At 45.5% G+C, this 26,511-nt stretch overlaps 1 protein-coding gene across 2 annotated transcripts in view; it reads left to right on the forward strand.

Moving 5' to 3' along the window:
• The first annotated feature begins 5,554 nt into the window (after positions 1-5,554).
• Positions 5,555-26,511, forward strand: part of SALL3 (spalt like transcription factor 3) — a 56,086-nt gene continuing 35,129 nt past the window's right edge. For both annotated transcript variants that reach the window (XM_085605927.1, XM_085605928.1), the window contains exons 1-2: positions 5,555-5,766; positions 23,497-26,430. In XM_085605927.1, the coding sequence (XP_085462053.1) occupies positions 5,595-5,766; positions 23,497-26,430 (3,106 nt within the window). In that variant the 5' untranslated portion in view covers positions 5,555-5,594. The remainder of the gene's footprint in view (positions 5,767-23,496; positions 26,431-26,511) is intronic.

The following is a 26,511-nucleotide window of genomic DNA, read 5'->3' on the forward strand; positions in this document are numbered from 1 at the left end:
CCTACCTGCTTCGAAAAATAATAACAGAATGCAAACATCTTTATAATTGACGCTTGACGGGCTGCAAGGGGCTGGGCTGCGAAAGTCCGCGCAGAGCCCCTTTGAAGGAGCATTCATCATCCTGATGGTCACGAAGTGGCAGGTGGCGCTATCAATGACCCCCCCCCCACCCCCACCAATAATAATTTTACTATGCTAATGCCCTCATTTGTGGTTAGACTTGGAGACCGCTTGCTATAACATTAAAAGTAAACAACCGGACGTGTTTTTTAATGTCACACAGCAAACAAAAAATACACCCAAAACACAAATTGGGGTTGTAAAGAAGGAGAAAAACCAGGAACTTTTCTTACATTTTTGCTGGTGGAGGAACGGTATGCATCTGGAATCAGATGTTACAACTCTGCAGCCAAGACTTTGCAAATCAGGGTTGCCCGGCATTTCCGAATAGTTAATTTACAACTGCAGCCGCTTTTTTCTCCAGGCTCAGACCAGATCAACCGCTCTGCCAAGCGTGATGCAAATGCACGCGGCTGCGTAATTATACGGTTAAGTCACGTAAAAAGCCGGCGGTAATTGTGAATAATGTAATATTAATCCGGGACGCAAGGGCTAACTTCCCCCGTGCTGTGCCATGGAACTTCTTTACGCCCTTAAACAATATGTACCCACTGTATATACAAATTTAAAATTCTTTCGTAAAATATTTAACCTGCGGGAAATACAGTATATACGTTTTTGGAGTCCGAATAAAATATATTCGTGACATATTCGTTTGCGACACGACTATGAACATGTATGCTACATGTTTATATTGATAAATATGTACCAAACATGCAATTTTCAACGTTATGAATTTGTATTACTGCTCAAACTGGCAGTAAAAATGTCATAGAAACATATATTAATATACCGTTAATATTTAAATATACACATTTGTGAGTAGTCAAAATAATATACAGAGTAATATAATGCCTATATATGTGCGTGCATATGTAAGTATACATTTATATATATGCCACAAACAACAGTCACTACTGACGGCTTAATGCCCTCGTTGTCTTTCAAACAAATTGGAAATTGTGGTAGCGAGGACTCCTCCTAGAAGCGCTGCACACTACTAAGAAATGAGTAAATTAAAGCCGAATGCAATGGTTGGACAATTGAATACGACCTCTTCTTCTTTGTAGGAAAAAAAACCCTTACATATAGGGGAGCGGGGAAAAACGTGGCATGCTTTGCGCGTCCTCGCGTTTGCGCGCAGGGCGCTATTTTTGTTTCTATGCGCGCAGAGAAAGACTTTGCTCTAAACTGAGGAGGCTACAGTAACCCACGGTCGCTATGCGCATCTACGACTCTCTAAAGAATACAACATAGCATGTATAATCCCCAGAAATGAAACGCTGACGTGTGTCTGAAGATCACACATGTCTGCGTATTTGTAACAAGTGAATATGTAAATGACGTCCGATGCAGTTCAGGGAGGGCAGTATTCCCCATTTTTGGCGACGTTTCGTATATTAAATGCATAAGCAAATAGAGCGTACGTTCTCCTTGACATAGTTTGTTTCGCTTGGGCTTTTGTTTTAATTATAAACCAAATTGCCTTTTTAGTTACTTTACTCCTTTCTGGTGTGACCTTGCCTTTTCTCCTTTTTGTTTACTTTCAATGGAACAAGAAACGCTGAAACGGTTGGTTAGTGCATCCGGCATGGGAGAAGGCAGTTTACTAAACGGAGCCGGAACGGGTTGGAAGCAAAAGTCAGCAAGCAGTGTGGTAAGTAGCAATAGGCAAGTGCGACATTTACTCCATGTTCAAGTTTAGGAGAAGGGCGTGTTTGGGGGAATCTGTCTGACCTAATATGCTTTAACAATTTCCGGGGGTACCTGATGAGTGTGCTGTGAGTGCTGGGTGCTGTGAATATCTGGATCTGTATGTATTATGTGGTTGGTGTGGAGAATACGGGACATTGGTTTAATAAATACGCTGAACGTTTCGAGTGTGATAGTTTTGGTAAATGGGATGCATGCTGCAAACATGCTAAGCAGGGAGAGTGTGGTGGATGTTGCAACAGTAGGGAATCTGGTGAACTCGGAGGTGGTGAGGGGATGGTAACAGTTATTTAGATGTGTGCGGTACATGTGGCAAAATCGCTGAAGGGTGAGGAGCGTGGTGTGCTGCGGGGAGGGGATGGAGTGACTCCTTGTCCACTAAGCATGCCACCCTTCCCCTTTAAGAATCCCCGACGGACGAGCCCATCGCGTGCAAAAGACGGATGGTCATTTAAACACTAAACGGGGCGTGAGCGTCGCCCCCTTCACCGATCAACAGCTGGGAGCGGGGCCCGTGTTGCCTTTTGTGCCAGGGCAGGGCTGCTCGGCTACCGCCCGAAGCGTCGCACCCACCGCAGACCTCCGACAGTGCCCCTCAGGATTTACAATGCACCCCATATTCTCGCGGGGTAAAACATTCCTCTAAGTACCACCCTCAAAATGAAACAAAAGTCAGGAGTGCCGACCGGAGCTTCTGTGGTATGCTGGAACTGGTGCTCGTATAAATAAACAGAAATAGACAGACACAAAGAAAACGCGCGCAGTGCCAGTGTGGGGGGCGCACCCCGCTCTCCGCAGGGGGGGGGACTCTAGTACACAGTATGGACCACTGTCAAGAGTGTTGAGGGCCCAGGGTTGACTGGAAATGCCATATAACAGTGTCAGCGCTTGCCGAGTACCTGAATGAGAAACGCGTGTAATGAAACGCACACGGACTTCACGCTCCTTTACATTAAGCTCTGAAGCCAGTGGCCGACAGGAGGACGTCTGGCCCTGCTAAATGGAGATAGGGGTGTCCCCTGAGCAGACGCCGTCTGAAAGCACAAAGCGCCTGCAATTACTTTTTGGGGACACTTTAGTTGCGTCACATGGTTAGGCAGGCCGTCTGTTAATTTCCAGACCCGAGTGCGGTGGAGCTGATTTTTAACCCATCCAGCGCACTGGGGGGATTCCAGCGCCATGTGCGTGCCTCTGTGAGTGACCACTGTATACGTGTGAAAGGCGCAGTGAATGGCGCGCCCTTGGCACATCCACAGTGCAGGTCCCCACCGTGGGAGCGCCCCAGGGCACTGGGTCAGCGCGCGCACTCTGTGTGACCCCCTAACAACCCCAGCTCCTTGATGCCGGTCCAAGTGTTAGTGCACATTTGAACGTGAACACGCACGAGTGCCTCCACAGCTCATCCAGGAGGCAGTGCGTGCCTTTGCATCCACCTCACGCGCGGGAGGAGGCAGGCCCTGTTTGAGATATTGAAACTTGTAACGATAGGGCGGGGGCGCCCTGCTGAACCACCCACGCAGAGCGCCACCTCCCTCCCCTCGGAGAAAGAAGGGCAGAGCCGGTGTGTGTATTCGGAGGCGTACTGTGAGGGCAAGAGGAGGTGGGGACTCCGAGCCCACTGCTGCCGGCCACACTTGGGGCGGGATCCGCGCCCCCAGGTGCCTGCGCACCGGGCCCCTCTCCGAGGCGGTACCCGCGCCTCACGCTCAGACTCCTGAAACCAGTCGGGAAACACGCCCCCTCGACAAAAAAATCTATCACGTCTTACATGCTGAAAGCAGGAGCCATCTGGCAACAAAACAACAACAAACCATCGACCTTTTCACCTCCCACCCTTTGAAATAACAGGACACCTTCAAAGTTAAGGGCATGATACAATAAAACGAGTCACCGCATCACATCCCCCAAATATCAAACACCGTAGGGATAGGCGTGGCGTGGGAAAGCTTGCATCCACACATGTAATGTATTTCACTGTCATGAGACTTGTAATGTGTGCCTCTCTCATAGTTCTGGGCCACACAGAGAAAATACAAACTGCCAACACCACAAGTAAAACCGTCTTCTCGGGGAATGTGATCCTAGGCGATTAATGAGAAATAAAAGCGGAGGGGAAGACATTCGTCTGAGCTGCGAGGGGGTGGGGTATCAAGGCATGCCAGGGGCATATCAGGCAGCAAGAATATTGTAAGTTTGGTATGTATAGTTCTTATTTAAAAAAAATCACAAACGGAAAACTAACTTTACACTAGAAGAATACAGTAAGGAGAGCGCGCCTATGTGGAAAGGATAAGCATACGGGCGGATAGCTGTGCGCGCAGGAATGGGTGGCTGGGGGGGTCTGGTAGGGGCTACTAAACGGCAGCCAAAAACATGGTAAACAAGACAAGGGAAGTGGGCAAAACAGGGGTTATAAGGGCTGACCTGTGAAGCAAGCTCGCCGAGTACATGCATGAAGGCAGGAGCGCCTTGTGCGGGAGACTGCGTGCAAGTGTTAGAATGCAAAGAAATACATAAACTTCCAAAATAAGGTAACAGGGCATTCATCTGTAGTAAACTTAAGTGACTGGGCGTCGGATGGCACGGGTGTGCAAGTTACAGTTGCTTGTTCTGGGTACAAGCGCGCGCGGAGAGGGGCTCGGATACACAGCAGCGAGAGGGGTGATCAGAGAGGCTGGCAGCCTGCAAGCAGGAGGCGCAAGAACACACACCGAGGCGAGGGATTCGCCCTCCCGACCGGGCTTCACGAGGACAGGCTCCCATCTGGTGTTAGAAGCAGAGAGCGCAGCGGCGGTCCTGGGAGGCATGGCGCAGGCTTGCAGAGCAAACACGGGGCGAAAGAAACACGGGCTGACAGGGCGCCGAGCTGCAGGGACAGGCGTGAAGCCAGCAAGCCGGCTGCCTGTCAGAGGTGTGGGCCTCTTGAGATGAGGAGGACTGGGGGGAAATACCCCTCGTAGAGAAACAGAACCAGGCAGGAAAAAAAACACACAGGAGCCAGCAAAAATAAACAGCGAGACGATAAGAATGCACCTCACGGGGAAGAAAGGCTGCTCTGCAACCCTGGCGCAATGCAAACACGCAAAAGCAACTTTAAATGCGAGGGCGTGCATTGCTTTTGGCAAAACGGGGGAGAGTGCTTCAAAAAGAAACTAAAAGCTGACCCCGCTCTCGCGCTGCCCTGGAAAAGAGGAAGCCGCTGAACTGAAGTGGAGCCAGCCAGCCGAGGGGGCAGGTAGGCAAGAAAACACAAACAAGCTTCCGTGAAGAGGGAGCGAGGGGGCGAAGAAGGCGTCGTCCCGGTCCCACCCAGCGGGGAGAAGCAGCGCAGCGGCGGCCGTGTGTTTTTGTTTTGGGCCGGCGGCGGCGGCTGCGCGCGATGCTCCCACCCCCCCTGCCCGGGCGCCCGGGCAGCTGCTAATTGCAGAGACAGAGCGAGGCGCGCGCAGGAGGCGGCCCGGGGCAGGGGGAGGGGGAAGAGGAGGCGGCCAGGGCCGTGTGTGTCTCTGCGCTGGAGCAGGGCCAGCCCCCTCACACTCACGCACACACATACACACCCACACCCATTAATCGCCATGCATTATTCACAGCCCGAATTATACACCGACATGCGCAGCACCAGCCGCACCGACACCAGCTAATTTCCGTCATATTTTTTTCTGCTTTTGCAACGCGACTATTTGTCGAGAGAGCGCGGTGGGGGCGGAGAGGGGGGGCGGTGGGAGACACGTTATTATTTTTTTTTATTCGCTCGCCCTCTGATGCTGCTGCTACCGCCGCCGCCGGTGCTGATGTCTCTGCAAAAAAAGCAGCCCCGGCTCGCACTTGCCAGCAGCATGTCTCGGCGAAAGCAAGCCAAGCCCCAGCACCTGGCGTCCGACGGGGAGCTGCCGCCGCTGCTGCCGCCCGGGGAGGCGCTCTGCCGGGACACTGGTAAGTGGGAACCCGGGGGAGAGGTGGCACGGTTCCACTTTCTTTTGCTTTGCATGTTTTTTGTTTTTGTTTCACTTTTATCCATTTTAAATGCTGGAAGTGGGAATAATGTGGTCACCCAAACTTGACAGCAGACAACAGCAAAAAGCGAAAACTTTTGCAAAGTTGGATATTTTAGTCCTCGGTTTTTGACCTTATTTGCCAGGGATGCAGGCACCCGTGGGATTGTTTGTGAGCTGGGAAGTAGTTTGCCCGGTAAACCCTTCGTCACCCCACCCTGCATCGTTTGCGGTTTTATTTTTGGAGAGTTCGAAGTAGTGTGTCGTTTTTGGGAGGAGGGACGTGCTGGGGCACCCATGGCAACCTATGGAAAGACCGAAGAGGGGCGAGTTTACAGCAGAACGTGGGAGAGTGAAACTTGCCCAGTGTCTCTCATTGGAGTAAGGTTGAATGTGGCAGGGAGGAAGTTCATGAACCTACCCGCGGGTTCTGTTTGTAGGTCTCACTGCTGCAAAGGAATGCTTGACATGTGTGGAGTGCCTGAACACCAGTGACACACACCCTCTCGGATCCACCCGTGTCCACTGGGGGTCCAGTGTGCTGGTATCCCTCGTCGCCTCAGACCTGGCTCCGGGAATTGTGTTACTTTTGCACAGGTGTGGTTTGTGTTTGGTGTTGGTAGAAGAGGAGTGTGGGGGGGGGGGGGAGTTGGCTGCGTGTAGTGTTGGTGGTGGGGGGCAGGTGCTGTGCTGCAGCAGAAGGGGGTGTCTGCAGATCCAGGAAGGGGTAACCGGCGACAGATGGACAGAGATGAGTTCAGAAGAGAAAGGAGCCCTCATCTCTGGCAACAGTAATAGCTCTCTGCCTGAAAACGTTATCACGGATGACCACTGGCTTTACAATTCCGCCCATGCGTAAAGTTTCCTGTAAACTGTGAATGGACATTCAAGAGGGTTGTCATAGAAAAGAGGTCACATTTGGACAAAATATAATAATATTTATGGGACTGTCTTTCCCAATCAGGCGTGGCTTTAGAGCGGTGCCCTGGCGGGGGTGGGTGAGGAGGGTACTTCAACTTCGCCCTTGCTCCTGTTGCCCCTGCCCATTCTCCACACCCTGCCTGGGCACACATCCTAATAAGATTCCAAACTTTCCCTTCTTTTGAAGCCTCCCCTCCCCCACGTATGTCAGTCTGAGACACCTGTAATGCCTGCTGCTTCTGATAGTGTTTGTGTGGGGGTTCACCCCCGTGACCCCCCCCCCCCCGATGCCTAGTGTATCTGCTCTGGAGTGGCCCCCTCAACATAGGAAGAAGCCCTGTGAACGCGTGTTCCCGCACTTAGTTAATTCGGACTCATCGGGTAGATTCCTTTCGCTCTTTCCTATTCCAGATCCGCTTTAAAGGTGCTGAGTCCAGTTATCAAATGCCTTGCACCCTCAAAAAACGTACAGCTGACCAGAGACGTTGTGTTTTCCCTTCACTCACTCTGCCCATAATGTATCTAAACTTTTTAACCTTTGAGGTTCGGGGCAGTGAGAATTCACTTCATCACGTGAAAACATCTGTCACATTATGGAAAGCTTCAAGTTTACCATTTCCTTCCCGGAAATTGAAGATTGTGGGGGGGGGGGGGGGAGGGTCAAGAGAGTCCCCCCTTACTTGTTTCAGTGCAGGTGTAGGGGAGGATAGATTAGGAACCTGCATTTCACATGTATGGGGTACGTTACACTTTTTCTTAATTTTGTTGGCCGCAAAAAACTTTAGGTCCATAATTAAATCAGGTTATAAATCTGCTTTCAAAGGTTTCCTTTCCACATAAGTGTCTCAGCGCTCTATTTACAGGGGTGCGCTGTAACCCAGCAGTTTTTGCACTAGTGGATACAAATGCACTAAATTGTACATACCTTGGCATGTAGACTTTTCTTTGAACTTTCACGTATTTGTTCGCACATACATGCCCGTACAGCAGCATGCATGCAGTTCTGCAATAAATTATGTGATATTGAATATCATATGTCTGTGACGGCAATATATTATTCTTATGGACGTAATGTGTATATACACATGTGTTTACATTTTGTGTGTGTATGTATACATATATAAATACACACACACACGCAACCACAAAAACCCGCAAACAATTATTTGATGTCAGCAGTCATTCGTGCAGTCTTGTCATGCGAGATCAAATCAGGCGCTATGCTGATGAAAACGCTTGCATATGGTGGGTGGATTAAGGGCCAAAGACCCCTTTTTGTCATGGAAATGTTTTTGTTTACTTCATCTCATAGCATTTCTCACACTTGGCTTGTTTTGTGTCGCCTCTCAATGGCTACACGATCAAATGAATGGATTTATTTTTGCCGAATGAGGGGGGCAGCCCTCCCCTCAAAGGCGCGACACTGCGTCCCCGCGAGGAATGTTAACGCGGGTTTTATTGTGGGGCGCTGAATGGGGAGCGCCTTTCACGCGTAGCCCCCCGAAACGCAACAATTTAAATAACAGCTTAGACCCCAGAAGGCCGCGCTCAACACGGGTCGCATTCCTGGTCCGTGAAAACACACTTAGCTGATAGAGTTATGTAAAACGTATCCCGAGACAGTAATAAAGCTTGAAGACAGTTTTATTTTGTGACACTTTTCTATCGGGGCATGGAATGCAAGCAATTGCAGTGGTGCAAACTCTATGTAAAGCCGCAAATGAAATACTTGCACGGAGTTTGCAGATTGGAAGGGAGCTCATTTTCAGGCAGCCTTGAAATGTGTAAACATTGTGGTAGAAGATTGGTGGGGGGGGGTCGATAATTCCAGGCAGTGCAGTCGAGATAAAATACAAGAGCCCCCTTTTTTTTAGCTTTTAATTTTGAAGGACCTGGATGCTCCTTTAAACTGAATTAGGTTGATTGGCTCTGCTCTGTGGCGCTAGTTCGCTGAAGAAACCCGCTGTGAATAGGTTTCACCTCCCCTTCTATTGAACATGCCCTCTGCCAGGCCGAACTCTGGGTAGAAAATTACACTTTTAGCCATATAACTAATTCTAGACGACATTTTCTGAACTTATAACGTCAGACATTCGCATGAAGTCTGTCTTGCTCCTTGTGTTGTCGGACAGGGCAGAGACAGTAAAAAATACCATGTAATTATATTGCAAAAAAGGCAGAGTTCTGATACTCGGAGACAGAGGCCAGTAAAGATTTAATTTCTCGAAAAAAGAGAATGCTAACTGAGGTTGATTGGCTGTTAAATGAAGGGCGAGATCCAATTACTTGTCCGGGACTTGAAATGATTATTGTGCATGGGCCAGGGCTGGTGCAGGGAGCCCACACACGGCGGTTTCGGCCTTGCAGCTTGAGAGCACTTAGAAACACAATAGGCGGATGTTAACTCGTTTCAGATTGTTGGAGGTCCCCATTTAATGCCAAACAATGAACTGAAATGCAACGCTTTGAATGGATTGCAAGCAGCGGAGGACGTTTAAAAATGCGCGAGCACAACTATTTAGGGGCACCGACTCACCCAATCCGTTTCTCAGAAAAGTTAAGTACTTTACAAACCACAGGGCGAGTGATAGGCACAGCAGTGTTAATGGCGATACACAATAATTCTGTAAATTCGAGGTATCAGGAGCTACTCCTTTAACAAAAAACATCAACTAATGTATGTTTAAGGGCATGCAGAGCTGGCTCGAGCATCCTTTAAGATGTGCACTGGTTGTCGTTTTAATTTCGGAAGCAAAAGATAGTGTAGACGGCTCCATTTCGAAAAGTCGTGCTTGCTCGCCCTACATAAGACACAGGGGCAGGCAGGAAAACACCGATGAAGGAAACGTCAGGAAACAGTTTGGGTGGGGGTGAAGTTTGGTAAATGCTCAGATCTGACGGCATGCCTTTGAAGGAGCCCTCTAGTGAATGATGTCATAGTGGGTCTCAAAATCCCAGATGACATCATCAAACGAAGGAGCATTCCATAATAGCTAGTGTTGCTCAAGGATGCAGGATTGGGCAAATAAAAATGCTTGCTTTACTCTATACTGTGGACGGCCCTTTAAAGGCCTCGGCGCTGACAGTTACTACAGCTGCAACCTCTGCATTTTATGATATCAAAAGTCAGTATTTCTTACAGCTCTGTTTAGTGAGCAAATTATAATTCTAGAAGAATTCGAGAAGCAATTTGCTGTTCTGAGTACCTTCCGCCTTCATAGTGTTGACAATAAACCCACAATGGATGCGTAGATACACGTGTTTGAGGATGCCAATATGCAGGAATGCATCCTAATTTAAAGAATTTGCTGGATTGGTGTTGATTTGTGCACATCTTTTTTGTCAGGTCGTTGTCATTGCAGTACAACTTTGCAGCCAGAAAGTAGCAATCTTTCAGGTGGCACGTCATTTTTTAGATAGATCAGACGTTTCCACGCAGGACATTATTGCAGCTCGAAGCCCATGCTGTAATTTTTATTTTGAGGCTTGTAAGATAAAAACACCCAATGGGGGAAATAAGAAGACAGGGATTGATGAACATGCCCGGGGACTGCACACACCACGACTTATTTATCAAAACTATCTTTTAATATCCAGCTTACATATGGATAAGGGGGGTCCTTAATTCTGCCACAAACATGGTCCAGAAAGAGTTACTGGGTAGCCGCGAATAAAGCTCTCGACTAGCAAAGTATGTCAGACGCCACATCCACCTTGGTGTTAACAGAGAGAGCTGGCTGTATTGAGTAGGGAAGACAATGAGAGACGCATGTGGCATAAAAAGTGGGTCAGAATTCATCGAAGGCTGCTAATCTTGGAAAAGTCTTAGTGTAATCTTGAGGGGCCATAAGGAGCTTCCTTCGTCAGTCGCAGACGGTGCACGTGGGGTTGTCTTGAGGTCGAAAGCGAGGGGGGTCTCGTAGCTTGCCTCAGCAATACTTAAACATGTGATTGGCAAAAAGCTAAAGAGGCCGGAATGTGGTGTTTTCGAGTGTAAAAAGCTAAAGAGGCCAGAATGTGGTGTTTTAGAGTGTAAAAAGCTAAAGAGGCCGGAATGTGGTGTTTTCTAGTGTAAAAAGCTAAAGAGACCGGAATGTGGCGTTTTCGAGTGTAAAAAGGTAAAGAGGCCAAAATTTGGCGTTTTCGAGTGTAATAAGCTAAAGAGACCGGAATGTGGCGTTATCGAGTGTAAAAAGCTAAAGAGACCGGAATGTGGTGCACAGGACGATTCAGTGAGCTTTAATACATCGACTGGATGGGTGGCCGGGGCACCTGGGCACGGCCTGATTCCCCTCGTGACCCTTGCTGCATTTTGAAAATATGCCATGTGCTGGCACAACATATAAGATTAACCTTTCTTCAAGTTACTTTTGCCGATCGCAGACCAGGCCTTGGGGAGGAACGCTCCGTGGGTATGTAGTGGGACTCTTTATGGAGAATCTTACTGCATTTTCAATCTGGTAATAGCTTACTCTGGTTTTTTGCAATTACATTGTTTTTCCGGCTTTGATTCATAATGTCATCTTCCAGCTGGTAGCATGAATGTCTTCATTGCATTTGCGATACTTTGGCTCGTGTTGGTGCACATTCGCCAGTGTGAGCCGTTGCATGCTTGCTCAAAGTATGTCAATTTTTTTCGAGGGCCCCATTATAAAACACACCTTGTTACCATCTTGGGGTGTCCCTTATGTCTGTCTGTATGTTGTTCCGAAAACGAAAGCATTACAAAATAAAACATAAGATGAGGGGTGACATTTGTGTGATACACGTCTCCCATGCCTCAAATAACTTGGCTAACTTTAGAGAACATGTCACTAACAGTGTTCATGTTTTCAGGAAAGCAGCGCAGGTTGACTTGCATTCGACTTAAAAGGAGCAGGCAGTTGAAAGTGGCTGGAACAAGGGTCGCCCAGGGTGTGCATTTTGAAGCACAGCCCGAGTTCCTTTTGGCGCCGAGTGTCACCCCTTAGCGCTGCTTGGGCCCAGTAAAGTGGAAGGCGCCTTTGTGTTTGGTGTCTTTGAAAAGGTGGGACTTCCTAGGGAGCTCCCTGCGGCCGGGGATCCCCCGAGGGTGAGTAGTTCCAGGGCCTGGACAGGAGCTGCTGGTTTAACCTTTGCCTGCCGGGGGTGGCCGCTAGATGTCAAGCTCATAATACAATTAGTGCATCTGTGCAGTTGACCTTGGCTGCAGGGCTTACCTCGCCCTGTTAAGTGTTAACATTGAATTTGAGTGTTAACCAGAGAGCCCTCTGTCCCTGCACACTGGGAGCTTATCTGGGGCCCATCTACCTCGACGGAGCCGTGACAGCGACTCTTTCAGGAGAGACCCGGGTTTTAACATCGATAGGAAAGATACCAAGAGGTCTTTAATGTTCGAATATTTCTTGTGTGGTCCAAAGCAGCCACTTCTCTGCATTACTCTGTAACTTATAGTTTTTGGGAAGCTGCAGGAAGGAACGGAAAGCACGCCTAGCAAAGAGGGCACTGAGCTGTACCTTTCTGCTTTTTAAGCTTACTAAATATGTTAAACGTATATTAGTACAGATACAGTATATGTTTATGTGTGTGTAGCATATAAGGGCGTATGCGATTCATTTGGAAGGTATTGCCACTGCAAACCGTTCCTGCTTTTATTCACGTGTTTGTTATCTTGAGATGTGGGTATTTTTTGCGTTGTTTTTTTCAGGCAGTACATAATTTCCAAACTCAATTATGTCAGCGAATCCCCATCAGCAATACATTTGAGGGCTCCATGCCTCCATTTTTTTATATGTATATTTGTGTGTGTTTGTTTAATTGGTTCCCCCTGATTATTTTAAGGCCACCGCTTTGGTCTCTACTGGAACCATATTGATTTTACACCCGTTTTCCTTTTTTCCAATTATTCCATCAATATATTCATACGGATAGATGCATTGGGCTAGATAAGTAGGGAGGCAGCAATATGGATGGACAGACAGACAGACAGACAGACAGACAGATAGATAGATAGATAGATAGATAGATAGATAGATAGATAGATAGATAGATAGATAGATAGATAGATAGATAGATCTGTGAATGCAAATCAACATGTTTTTTTACTACTCTTAACATTAAATAACACATGAATGTGTCTTCCCCTGCACACACATGCCGCTCTCTCTCATTCACAGACACATTCATGTTTCAACTGTGTTTATGCATATTTATTGATTACATGCATTATATATAACTGATATTGGTTGAAGTAGTTAAGAGCATTTGGTGTTATCATGATTATTGTAGAGTCTGCCTGCTTTTCGAAGCCCTGTGTGTGTGGCCATTTGATCTGTCACACGTATCCACAGATCTGCTGCGTCTATTGAATTCTGAAATCAGTAGAAAGACTACATCTGCTGTCAACCTATGAGAATCTGAGCTTTCGGCATCAGATCGTCCCACCGCCTGCATACAGTTTCACACATTCATTGTTTGTTGCATAATTAGAGATGTACTTAGGCTTATAACTTTTTTATATTTTAAGACTACAATAATATGATTCGATGACAATTAGAAACGTTGCAATTTGATTGGATTTTTCACTACATACAATAATATATATCCTCAATGGCAGATGAGTAAATTCCTCCTTTGCCTGAGAGAGAGTGAAAGTCCAAATCCCCGAGCTGTCAGATCTTGGGTGTGCTTTGCGCAAGGACCGCATGGTTGGTGTATAGCGACAACGTTCTTTCAGACCTCGTGAGAATATGCACTGAGTGGTTGCTCAGCTCCTGCAGCGACAGAAATTGCACCTTGCATCAGGATGGTATGGGCCCTTCAGTGTGGCCCCAAGAATATTGGCTCGCGATCCCCATGACAGCTCAGAGCGGGAATTCTTTGGTTCCTTCTTTAAGGTGCTTTTCCTACACAACTGTTTTGTAACAGGTTTTGGTCGCTAATTTGTTGGTATATATTTTAGGTTTTGGTTACATACATTTTCTGGTTCCTTTGGTAGGTCTAGTATTAAGAATGCCCCATATTTCTTAAAGAGAGCCTTGTAGGTAATGTGCGCTCCGATAACTTTGTAATAAAATGATGACCCTCTTCTTTCTGCTTGATAGGGAGAAAGAAAGATGTGCTCTACAAGGCTGAAAATGCATATATGTAATTTAGTGTTATAGATCTTGGGAAAATATTGCACAGTATTTTGCCTGATATCCACAAGTAGATGCAATGGTCAGTAGTAGATCAATGATAACGCGGGGCCTGTCATGCAATAACACTCCTTAATACACGCAGTGCTCTTTCATTGCAATCACTTCTATTAGGAATCAAAAAACTATTTTGTCAGCAGTAAAGGAAGAGTGGGGCGTCCATAAGCTGTAGCGCAGCTCATCAATTGAATTGGTCTGTAGATGAAGGCACTGTGATGAGGTCCATGAGGTCCACCTGTTTGACACATTGAACGCCCAGTGTTTTACTTTCCTCATGTACGCAACCTCCCTAGGGAAAGTTGAACCACGTAGAAATATTGCAACAGATACATGCATCTGTGTTTGAACGGCATTCTCTCTTTTCAGATCTCATCCAACGAGATGAAGAATAAAATGTAAAATACCTAATTGGACTTTTTGACTTAAAGCTAAACAGAAAAAATAACCAAGTGTATTCTAGGAAGATGATAACACATACATACATACATACATACAGTACTTGTTCTGGTGGCACTTTCACTTCTCGCAACCCTTCTGCAAGAATTGGAAGTGGTCGCTAGATGACAATTTAAATTCATACCATAAGCTCTGTGTTGCTTTTGCCATTTTAATTGCAACAATCAAGGTGCAACAGAGACTTCATTCCAGTTCAATGGACACAACATACCGCTAGACAGCTGTTTCTCAATGTATAGATAGAGTGAATAGGGCTGAGTTACACCTTGTTGGGTCTGGTGTCTTAGTGGACTCATTTGTCCACTGGAGGGCCCTATGTTTGACCTCATGGTCACATATTCAAATACCGCCGGGTCGATAAAATGAGTACCATTTAGTTGGGTAACAATAAACATATTATTCAGCACCAAGATACCCTTAGGTGAATGTGCACTTTACAAATACACATGTTATGTTGGACATCTACTGATACATCAGATCTCTCAAATTTTCAAACCACAACATGTCATTAGGCCTCTTTAAGCAAATTAACCCATTGTATCAATGTACTTTATCACACATGACACCTTCATAGACGTTTTATGCAATGACGCGTCACAGTTGAATATATTCTGGTACTTTTGTACAGGCATGTTACGTTATCTTGTTGTACCCTGCCAAGAACTTTGAAACTACACCTTAGTCGGAAGTTCACAAGATTATGTTTTCTGTTGTGTATCCATATGATTTATCAAACCCACTGTTTCTTGATCAAGTGCTTAGGTTTCTAGCACAGTTGATAATGTTAACTTATTAATGACGGGAAAAATGATCTTAGAAGAGGGATTCAATACCTTTGACTCTGTCTTCTAATTTGCTGTCCATCTAAGTAGACCCTCACACAAGTGCAAGATTGCTGATCAAGGGCTGCCCACATTCCAATTGGGAGATTCGATGAGTGAATGATTTTAATAAAGATGGCAACTTCTGAGGGCCATAGCTTTGAGGAACAGCACAACAATTAAGTATCCTACTTTATAGAGGTTCAATGTAATAGCTAAGCCTTCATGGCTTCTGTGCCTTGGTCTCACAACATTTCCACTAAATAAATGCAGATATTCTAATGCAGATCTTGTCACTCTCATCCTGCTTCCGTGTCAGTTCTCATTCAACCATACTTGCTTATGAGGACGACATTGCTTTAGGAAAACACATTTCTACAAAAATGTTCCTAATTTTGTTTGGTTATGTTAAGAAATTTTTAAAGCGGGCGAATACCAAAGGTGTCTTGGTGCTGTCTGCAGAGGCCGGTGAGTAGAAGCTTAGATGTTAAATAACCAGGTTTTTAACTCCTTCCTAAACGTTGTTAATGAAGGAATAGCTCTGAGCTGAAGTACAATCTTTCAATCCTTTACATACCGATCCCAAATGCAACCTCTTTTTTAAAAAGAAGATTTGTGAAAGAAAAATAGCATGGCATTTTCCTCTGGTTTCTTTAGTGCAACACCTCCTTTTCTGATAGTACTTTGCAGTTTTTTGTTTTTGTAGTGCTAGTTGCCTTCACCGATAATGCTTCATGGCGCTCGGTTTCTTCTACCAGAGAAAGCAGTTCGTTATCTTCCAAGTGCTTAGGACATTCACACAGGAGAGGTTGAATTAAAAAATGGTCTAGTTGCTCAAAAACTCCTGTTGGTTATTGAGAGGGTGCTACATGACAACGGCCAGGCTTCAAGGCTCTTTATAGGATTTATTCAGAGAAGTGAGCTGTGAGAACGGTACCGTGGTTATTCAGCTATGCAGTCTTTGCTTTGTTTGTGTACCAGCTCCTGGCAGTTATGAGGTCGTTCCTGACGCCAGCGGCTGGGCAGGAGTCAATTCTTACTCGTTTTTTCTCCTTAACCGCGAATGTTTGGGGCCTGTTATAGTGTCCTCCGCAGCTGCGGGTTGTTGTTAGATGAACGCGATCAGCCGTATTGTTCTCCGACGCTGTTATTTATGACGGCTATACATATATATGAACGTATAGCTTAATGCTCTGCCTGCAGGTTTGAGTGGCGAGACCCCCCAGCGCAGTGCCTTTCCATATCCCCGCACCTGAACAAACGCCACATTATTTGGCCATCCATCATACAGCGGCGGGGGCCACCGGTCGTGACCGTCGGAGCCGGTCGCCATCTGTGCCGGAGCCTGTGAGTCAGGCAGCCACCGTCTCGCACCACTGATCGGGAGGTGCAACTGTTTATTTATTATTTTGTAAGAAAGGAAGGTTGTGAGTGATCTTGCCACAAGTGGCTGTTACTTAACACATTATGATTTAGGCCACAGAGAAGAGCGGGATGAGTGTGCAGACTTGGTTGCCGATTTCACATAGCAAGCCTGCCCTCTACCGGCGAAATGTATGTCAGCAGCCTGCGCGATCCGCGGAAAAAGAAGAGATGTTTTCTCTCCTGTCGAGCTTGGAATTCCTGCTCACATTGTCCCCCACAGCGGGGCTCTCCATTTGTCTCCTCCTGTTTCGCAGCTTGAGCTCAGTACGCCATCGTTCATCCCCCTTTATGTGGCTCTGAGCTATCATAAAGAGCTGAAAAGAATTAATTTGCAAGAAAACAAATGTCTCCTAACAATTTAAGAAAACTTGGGGGATAAAACACGTGTGCGCAAGTGTGAGTCCGCCCGAAGTGCAACTGAAGCGCATCTCATCTTGAATTGCATGCGTCCCCTCCCCGGACCGAGTGCGTTTGTTGCTTAATTGCCTCCGTGTTAAGCCCTCTGCCTGTGAAGCCATAACAAGAAAGCCTGTGTTCAAAGTGACTCCTCTCGGCTGAAAAATAGTTTATACTTCTCAGTTAAAGTTTTTTTTTTTTATAAGACTTCAACCCGCTTTATATACATGGTGCTCAATTATTTAGAGAAAAATATTGGCAGTATAGAGTTCCACAGGATGGTGAAGTCAGTTTCACAGCACACATCCTCTGTTCGTTGGAAGGCTGAGGGCTCGTCTTCCTAGAACAGGTTGCTGTTGGAAAGAGCTGTAATTACGGAATTTGCGTACGTTTGCATTGACGCTTTTTAGTTCTCCTAAATTTGTTGAAAGCCACCCTTTCCCAGCTTAAAGTGAAGGCAAATGTATGCTAAAATGGACGCTGTTGCTTGGTGGAGATGTGACTCCAGTGTCTCCTCGCTGAAAGAAGGAACCAGTTTCGTTGTGTTGAACGTGAATGTATGATTAATAAAATGGGTCATAGCTTAACCCATTTTGTAAAGCGCCCAGTCAACTCTACAGCAGTTTCTAGGCGCCAAGTACTGGTTTTCATTGTTATTCTACTGACCTCAAGTCAATGGTGCTTATTTTATTGACCTCCGGATTCATTCATGCACACTCGTTACTCTTTTAATGGAATTGAAATCAACTGATCCCATATATTTAAACTTAACGTTACTCATGGGTAATTATTTAAAACTGGTAGAATTTCCAATGCTACAAGAAGTTTTTGTGATTATCTGCTAATAAGTGGCATGACAACAATAATAATAATAGTATATTCACTGTTTGTCTGGTAAACATTGTTGATGCATTCACATTTTTAGAGACATTTGGCGCATCCATGCTTGGCCTGTCTCCGAGTGCCTCAGCGCAACCTACCTTGAGCCTGTGTAATAACTTAGTCCACAACCTATGCCTTCTGGTAGGTGCCATACTGAAGCAAGCGCTGAGTGGTATCCTTTGCTCCAGCTCATAAATATCTTTTTCATGCACTATATGTGCTGTTTGTGCATCGCTTGAGAGAAGCGTGTGCACAATCTTTGTGCGTATAGCGAGTATGCACTTTATGCTTCGACACAAGTGCACTTTGTGCATACACTGTGGAGGAACTCTGAACACAGCAAGTGTATCCGTTTTGCATTCAGCATAAATGCACTTTATAAGCAAAATAGCATACTCTATGTTGGTATTGCATGATTACACTTTAAGCCAACAGACAAAAGATTTTTCTGTACGTTTACTTCTCATGACTAAATTGTATGTCCCACCTACTCATGATAGAAAGACATGATTAGAATTGAAGACTTGGTGATTGCTCCATTAGTAAATTACCCATGCTCAAACTTACCAAAACAAAGCCTGCCGCCACTTGCATCCATTATTTCAAACGTTACACACCATGGGCAACTGAGAGAATTGGAATCACTTCCCAAACAGATTACCTTACAGGGCTGCTTTGCATAAGTTAGAACATAAGAAGCATGCTTTGTTTTTTTTGTTGGCCCAATCCAAAAGTGTTATTTTATTTATTTCAACATGTAACTTGCTTCTGTATGTCATGTGTTGTGTTATTCAGTTTTTTCCTCCCATCTTCTGAAGATGCAAACTCTTAAACTGAGGTGGAGTACAAAGTTTACGCAGTGTTCAAAAACTGTTCTCATTTTAATCATTTCAAACAACTTTATTGTTAGGCCAGGTGAATACTTGTGTAACGGTCATAAATTGTAAGGCGCAAGAGAAAAGCAACTTTGGCTATGATCATCTGTGTGCCCACACCTGAAGTGGTGAATATGTTTCTTTTTTCTTTTTTTTTAGAATTGCCTTCCATTTTTTTTTGATAGACTAATATTTTATTTATAATACTTGTATCCTTGAGACTGTTATAATTTCCTGTATTGCTCTAATTCACAATTATATTCTCGAGTTTTGGGGTTCCTGAGATCTGCCACCGCCAGAGTGCCTTCAGAGTGGCTCCAGAATACCACCTCATTCTGGAGTCTGTTCATTCCCTTTAACCTCATATTCGTCATTTCCTGTACAGGGAACATGGTTACTAAAGCTCGCCCTTCCATTTTTACTCATTTTTAACCATGAAAACAGATGCAAACCAATCTGTTTCCTTCTATGTATCAATTTATAAAAATTGAAAACAGCTCTTTTCACTTGCCTTGCACAGTGGCTTCAAGTCTTTTGGGCAAATGGCCTTGCAGACTGAAAGCATGAAGAGTGTAAAATAAAAAAAGAAAATCAGGTTTTGCTCTTTGAAAGGGCTCGTCAGTCAATTCAATCCAGGTAACAGCAACCCCCAGATCACATCAACAGGAGAAATGATCCCTTTGTGCCTTTGAAGGTCCGGTCTAACCTCACAGGAGCGCAAGTGTATGTTTCTAAATAACTTAATATGGAGCATAATTGCAACCACTTTATTTTCTCAGAGTTAAACCGTGGCTTCATACAGATAAAATAATAAAATATGAGCAAAAATATGAGAGGAAATGTCAACAACAAAAAATACCATAAACCCGGAAGTCGTAATCTTGAGCATTCATTGTATATTGATGTATAATATTTGATGCAACAGCAGACTTTACCTAGTGCTGTCTCAGTGGCTGTTGACCTTTCGACATTAACGATGTAGCATCCCTGTTTGACATTCAAATGCAAGCAAAGGACGATGCAAGCAAACCACACTGACTCCAGTACATATATAACATGAATCCTCTCACCGTTGGGAAGTTAAGTAGCTGATCATCGCGGGATGAGATTGGGGGTGTATGGAAGGACAGACACAAGACGAGCGTCTTAATGTGCAGAGCAAGTGCCATCTCCTTCCATATCCGGATTGCCACCAATGCCCCATGCTCTTCAAGAGACGACAACGAATGCAACACGGCCCGGATTCACGTTTGTCTCTTGGAGAGCTGTCGTTTTTTGGATGGATCACTTTACATTTACGTTTCCGCATCCGAGTTGGCTGCCTTAACACCGCGTCTACTCACTATTGTTCCGTTAAGGTTTTTACATTTATGTTTGCATATTATTTAGCAACAATTTACCTGCAGTTCTTGCAGGTTGTATCGCGAGTAAATACAACATTTTTCTGTACACCTGCTCATAATGATATGGAATCCCCTTGTACGGACTCTAGGTAGGACGATTGTCCTCGGCAAAAGGACTTTGTGGATTTCCACCGGAGTGCAGTTTTCTTTACTCCGCACGCCTGCCCCTATCTGCTTCGTTACAAATGCCGAATCTAAACACGCACCCCTCCTTCCTACAATAACCCCCCCCCCCCCCAACACACACACACCTCCATTGTATTAGTTCTGGTGCAATCCAGTTCAGGTAGGTCCAAAGAAATCACTGTATTAGTGTTTGTGTTTCTATGCAACCGTGTACAACACAGATATGAATTTGTCTTAAGTTGGTAAAGTGGTGCTGTTGAAAACACCAACAAATAAAAGTAAAAACAAAACACCAGCTTAACTGGGAAATGAGTCCACAGAATCAATTTTAATATCTGAAAAGTTGGGACTAATGTTAAAAATGTTGACTCATGTTTAAACTAATTGACGATCTGGTTTTCAGTGAACAATAGTCACCCGCTTTTAAATTACTTATAACAAATTGCTTCACAATTGCTGATTGACAGTGTATACCGCGTGCATATTTATGTGTGTGCGCCCCATCCTTCTAAATTAAATTCTGCCTTTGCAGTGTAATTGAACCCTCATTTTATAATGTATTGGGTGCGCGGCATTTGTGGAGAAGCAGAGATTCTCTTATTGTTTTTAATTTAAGTTTATACATGGTATTGGTATTGTGGTGCAGTTTATGGTACATTGGTCAGCAGATGGCATGGCGCCCGTTACTGGCTGCTTGGCAGACAACTTTATGACACCAACATTAGAAACACAGAACACAACAGGGAGAACCCTTAACACACCTACCGGTTTTGAAGATTTAGTATGCAATGTGGACAGTAACCTTGGCATTTGGATTTTTTTTCTCCATACTTTAAAATTTTTCGCGTTTTGTGTTCATGATAATATGCAAATGCCCGCGGCCAGCTTCTAGGCGTAACATATGTTAAAAGAAAGACAAATCAGGTGAACAACAAGGCTGTAAAAAATATGGAGAGCGTAGCACTTGGAATGAACAGAAAGACTTTGATTCCGAGTGATGGCTTTGGAGTAGGGAGTGTAAAACATGACGAGTTCGGTTTATGGAAATAGAAGGGGGAAAAGAGATTTTTCATTAGCAGGTACCTTCAGATGTGAAGTCACACATGCTGTGCGCGTGTCGACTACAGTGAATTGCCAGCTAGCAGTCTTCAAGGAACACTACATCCGGGTTCCAGCTGCTCGAAAGACAAGTCGTCAGGTCAAGGGTCATGCGTCAGTTTTATGGGGAAAGAGGGAGGGCCCGTGGCAGTGAGGGGTGCAGAAATCAGTGGGAGGGCTTGTTTTCGGCCAGCGGGCCTGTCGACGCACTCAACCACGGCGTTTCGTTTCTGTCGAAGTCAAATCTGCCTTGCTCCTCTGGGCAGACCCTTGAAATACGGGTGATGTGCGTTGGCCTCAAACCATAAGGAGAACGTCTCAGAAGTAGCTTTTTTATTAGTGCGGCAAAAATAAATCTTTTTTTGCGGACAAGTTTTTACTTTGTAGTTACAGTGACCAGCCACTATCGATGTTGAGGCGTTACGCCTGTAATCCATATTAGAACGATTATTCTTTTTTTTTTTTTATGTTTTTATTGAGCATGGCATGCAATAAAATATATATTTCTTTTTACAATTAGAACGATTATTCTTGATGAAAAAATTACTGTTTGCTCGGCACTGCACTTATATGGTCAGTGTAAACCAGTGCTGGGCAGAGAAGAGCGAAATAAACAAGTGTTTGCGTTCGACGATAAACTTAAACCACACTGATGTGAAAGGCACTAATTGTGTTTTTACGTTGTGCACGTTTGATGGCCATTAATTAGACAGACACTCGACCACATCTAGCTGAATAGGCCCTTCCACTCCACCCCCTCCAACCACTGGAAACACAATGAATTGTCCCACTATCGTGTCAGCTGGAAAACAAACTGTACTGTGCTACTTTCTGTAGTCCAAATCTTCAAAACAGACTTCATTTAGTAACCGATGCACCTGCGTTCCTTTCCGTAACCCACCCAAAATAATGAAAAAGTGTTCCTGCAAGGTGAGTCTTTAAAATTCTGTCCAGTCATTTATTTCATCGGGCATAAATTAGAGGTCTGCTCATTACACGTTTGTTATGCAGCTCAAGAGGGTAACTCGCGCCAGAGGAAGTGGTGGCCTACAACAGTAATTAAACATGTGTAGCCAATTAGTGGGCTTTCCTCTATGACACTAGCATTTCATTTACCCAAGCTTTCCATTGCACAGGGACACTTGAACATAGGTATGAAAACTGTGGCTGACTGCAGCACGTCAACAAAAAAAGCTTTTAAATTCCGAATGTATAGTATCACGTATGAAAAGGAATTATACCGCTGCCTCTTTGGGTGCACGAGCAATATTGCATTTTGTACCCAATTAATGGAGTCAGCGCACCTTTCCGACCTACTCCCATTTTGCACCCCACAAAACACATCATTTCTCCCCTATTTTGCAGCGTCTGTACGACAAGGCCGGCAAAAAAGACACAGCAGTGGCTTGTTTTATCTACTAATACGACATGTGGGATGTTGTTTTTTACTTTTTTAAGCAGAGATGTTGGATAAGTCTGCGCTGCTTCCGCAGTCAGAAAAAAAGAGTTTCTGTGGAATTTCTTGATAAGTGAAATAGGCGCTTATTATTTGGCAAGGTTGTATAGAATTACATTAAATCAGCGTATACTGATGATAAATCCAGGTAGCCCAGGAGCACACTTGAGTAACAGCGGCTCTGCTGACCTGTCAGGGGCTGGTTGGAGTTTGAAGGGTTACAGATTAGTTTCTCAATGTTAAGTGAACTGGCAAAGGCATCTCTCATTCTGTTGGAAACGAGGAAGCGTGATGGCGAAGGGGAATCCTAATGAGGCCATCAAAAGCTTGTTTTGTACTCAACAGACAAGGTGGCTGCGAATTGTATGAAAATATTGGAAATCAATGCCTTCTATGGAATTTCATTAAGAAGCAGTATCCACAATTGATAGGGCCTCATAATTTGATGGATTGTGCTAGGAAAATGATTAGCTAGGTAGAAGAGTCCCAGCATTTACACACCGAGACCTCTGAAGTGTTAAAGTGGGGTAATTTGTACAAAATAAAAAATATTGATTTTTGCTCATGTGCAAAATTTAAAAATTCAAGGTTGGTTGTCTTGCGAGTAAGTGGCTGATGCAATCTTTTGCTTTTACAGAAGTTCCAGGCGAAGGTCCCGACGATGGTGACAGTGGGAACGAGAGCAGAAGCGGGAGTGAAGAGACCAACGTGTGCGAGAAATGCTGCGCAGAGTTCTTCAAGTGGACTGACTTCCTGGAGCACAAGAAGAGCTGCACGAAGAGCCCCCTGGTGCTAATCATGAATGACGAGGAGGCCGCTGCACCTTTGCCCGCTGCTGAAGAGTTTGCGGAGCCGTCTCCCTCTAGCACTCGCAGTGACCATGACGAGAGCGAGGCCGCAGAGGAAAGCATTCAGGCTGATATCAATGACAGCTGCGAGCCGAAGGAGGACGAGAAGGAGGACGAACCCATGGATGTAGAAACCTCTGCAGAGTCAAGTGGTCAGAGTGCAGAAACCTCACAAACATCTACTCCTCTACCTCAGATTCCAGAGCCATCTCCCATGACAACTTACAACATGCCAAACACGAATGTTACATTGGAGACTCTGCACAGTACTAAAGTGGCAGTGGCACAGTTTTCTCAGACTGCAAGGTCACTAGGTGGAGCGCACACGGGGCCTACTGCACTGGCAATTCCAATCATCCTCGAGCAGCTGATGGCCTTGCAGCAGCAGCAGATCCACCAGCTCCAATTAATAGAGCAGATTCGCAGCCAGGTGGCGCTCATGAATCGTCAGCCCTTGCGTCCTGCTTTGACTGCATCAGCACCTCCACAGGCCGCCCCAATCCCTACTTCAAACCCCCTCCAAGGGTTTACGGTGCATTCTGCTCTACATTTAGCAGCAGTGGCTCCAACCACCATTTCTGGTCCAATCTGTAACAATAAACCACAAACTTTTGAGAACCTACAGCACACCTCGCAGCCTACTTCCGGAGCGAGCACCCCAAATATAGTCTGCAATGTCTCTTCTGCACCTTCTGAATCAAGCACATCTTCCACCACTATTGCGAACTCAGTTTCATTAACTCCTCCTGTGTCAAACACTGTTAGCATTTGCTCACATCCCCCAAATCCTTCAACACCACCCCTAATAGGACATGGATCTCTCACTTCAGCGTCCAGCTTGCCAAACCCACTTCTACCTCAGACTTCGTCGAACAGTGTGATCTTTCCCAATCCCCTTGTTAGCATTGCTGCAACTGCAAACGCATTAGATCCATTATCAGCCCTCATGAAGCACCGCAAAGGAAAACCACCAAACGTGTCCGTGTTTGAACCTAAGGCAACTTCTGAAGACCCATTCTTTAAACACAAGTGCAGATTTTGTGCCAAGGTCTTTGGGAGTGACAGTGCTTTACAAATTCACCTGCGTTCACACACAGGGGAGAGGCCATTCAAGTGTAATATTTGTGGAAATCGGTTTTCCACCAAAGGCAACTTGAAAGTTCATTTTCAGAGACACAAAGAAAAATATCCCCACATCCAAATGAATCCCTATCCTGTTCCCGAATATCTTGATAATGTTCCCACAAGCTCTGGAATACCATATGGAATGTCTCTGCCCCCAGAAAAGCCAGTGACTACTTGGCTGGACAGTAAGCCGGTGCTCCCAACTATTCCCACTTCAATTGGACTTCAACTCCCACCCACGATACCAGGCCTAAGCAGTTATTGTGACTCCCCAGGCATGACTCCAATGAGTAGGTCCCCTCAGAGGCCATCACCTGCCTCTAGTGAGTGTAACTCCTTGTCACCTAGCATACATAATTCTGAACCATGTATCCCAACGACCATGGAATCTCCACAGCCTACCCTTAGTGTATCTGCTGTCAGTAAAATAGAGCCCATTCTTCTGCCTCCGACCAATGCAAGACTAGGAGAGCATCCTCTATGTGGAGAGATTTCCACGGCTTCCACACCCCCTGTTCCTACCACCACAGAGAGTAGTGTGTCGACAAGCCTCTCAAACCCGGTGCTTCCTTCCATGTCTGACCAGTTCAAAGCAAAGTTTCCATTCGGCGGTCTGCTGGATTCTATGCAAACATCGGAAACCTCAAAGCTGCAGCAGTTAGTGGAGAACATTGACAAGAAGATGACTGACCCGAATCAGTGTGTCATCTGTCACCGTGTGCTCAGTTGTCAGAGTGCTCTCAAAATGCATTACAGAACACACACCGGAGAAAGGCCATTTAAATGCAAAATTTGTGGACGTGCCTTCACTACAAAAGGCAATCTGAAAACACATTTTGGCGTTCATCGAGCAAAGCCCCCTCTCAGAGTACAGCACTCATGTCCCATTTGTCAGAAGAAATTCACAAATGCTGTTGTTCTCCAGCAGCACATTCGTATGCACATGGGTGGGCAGATTCCAAACACGCCACTACCAGAGGGCTTCCAAGATGCAATGGACTCCGATCTCTCCTATGACGATAAAAATCTTGACTCGTTGAGCAACTACGATGATGACTTTGATGACAATTCCATGGAAGAGGATCTCGATCTAAAGGACACAGCAAGTGAATCCTCCAAGCCTTTCATATCCTACCCAGGGTCTTCACCAAAATCACCACCTTCCGTCATTTCCAGCATTGCAGCTCTCGAGAATCAGATGCGAATGATTGACTCTGTCATGAACTCCCAGCAGCTTGCTGGCATGAAGTCTTTAGAGAACGGATCAGGAGACAGTGACCATTTAAGCAATGACTCATCATCAGCGGCTGGCGATCTCGAAAGCCAGAGCGCAGGCAGTCCCGCCATGTCAGAGTGCTCTTCATCCATGCATGTGTTGTCCCCGGCAAACAGCAATAGTGAAAGCGTTAGATCAAAGTCCCCAGCAGTAGTCAACCTAGAGGAACCACAAGAGATACAGTTAAAGAAAGAGAAGCCAGATAGCCCGCCACCTGCTCCTGAAAATGGAGGTGCACTAGACCTGACATCTACCACCCCGGTCAGACCAGTCATCAAGGAAGAGACTCCTTTTAGCATGCTGTTCCTGAGCAGAGATCGTGGTAAGTTTCAAAGTACAGTTTGTAATGTCTGTGGCAAGCCTTTTGCTTGTAAGAGTGCGTTGGAAATTCACTACCGCAGCC

Source organism: Triturus cristatus, chromosome 5_1 (genome assembly GCF_964204655.1).
Source record: "Triturus cristatus chromosome 5_1, aTriCri1.1, whole genome shotgun sequence".
NCBI lineage: Eukaryota > Metazoa > Chordata > Amphibia > Caudata > Salamandridae > Triturus > Triturus cristatus.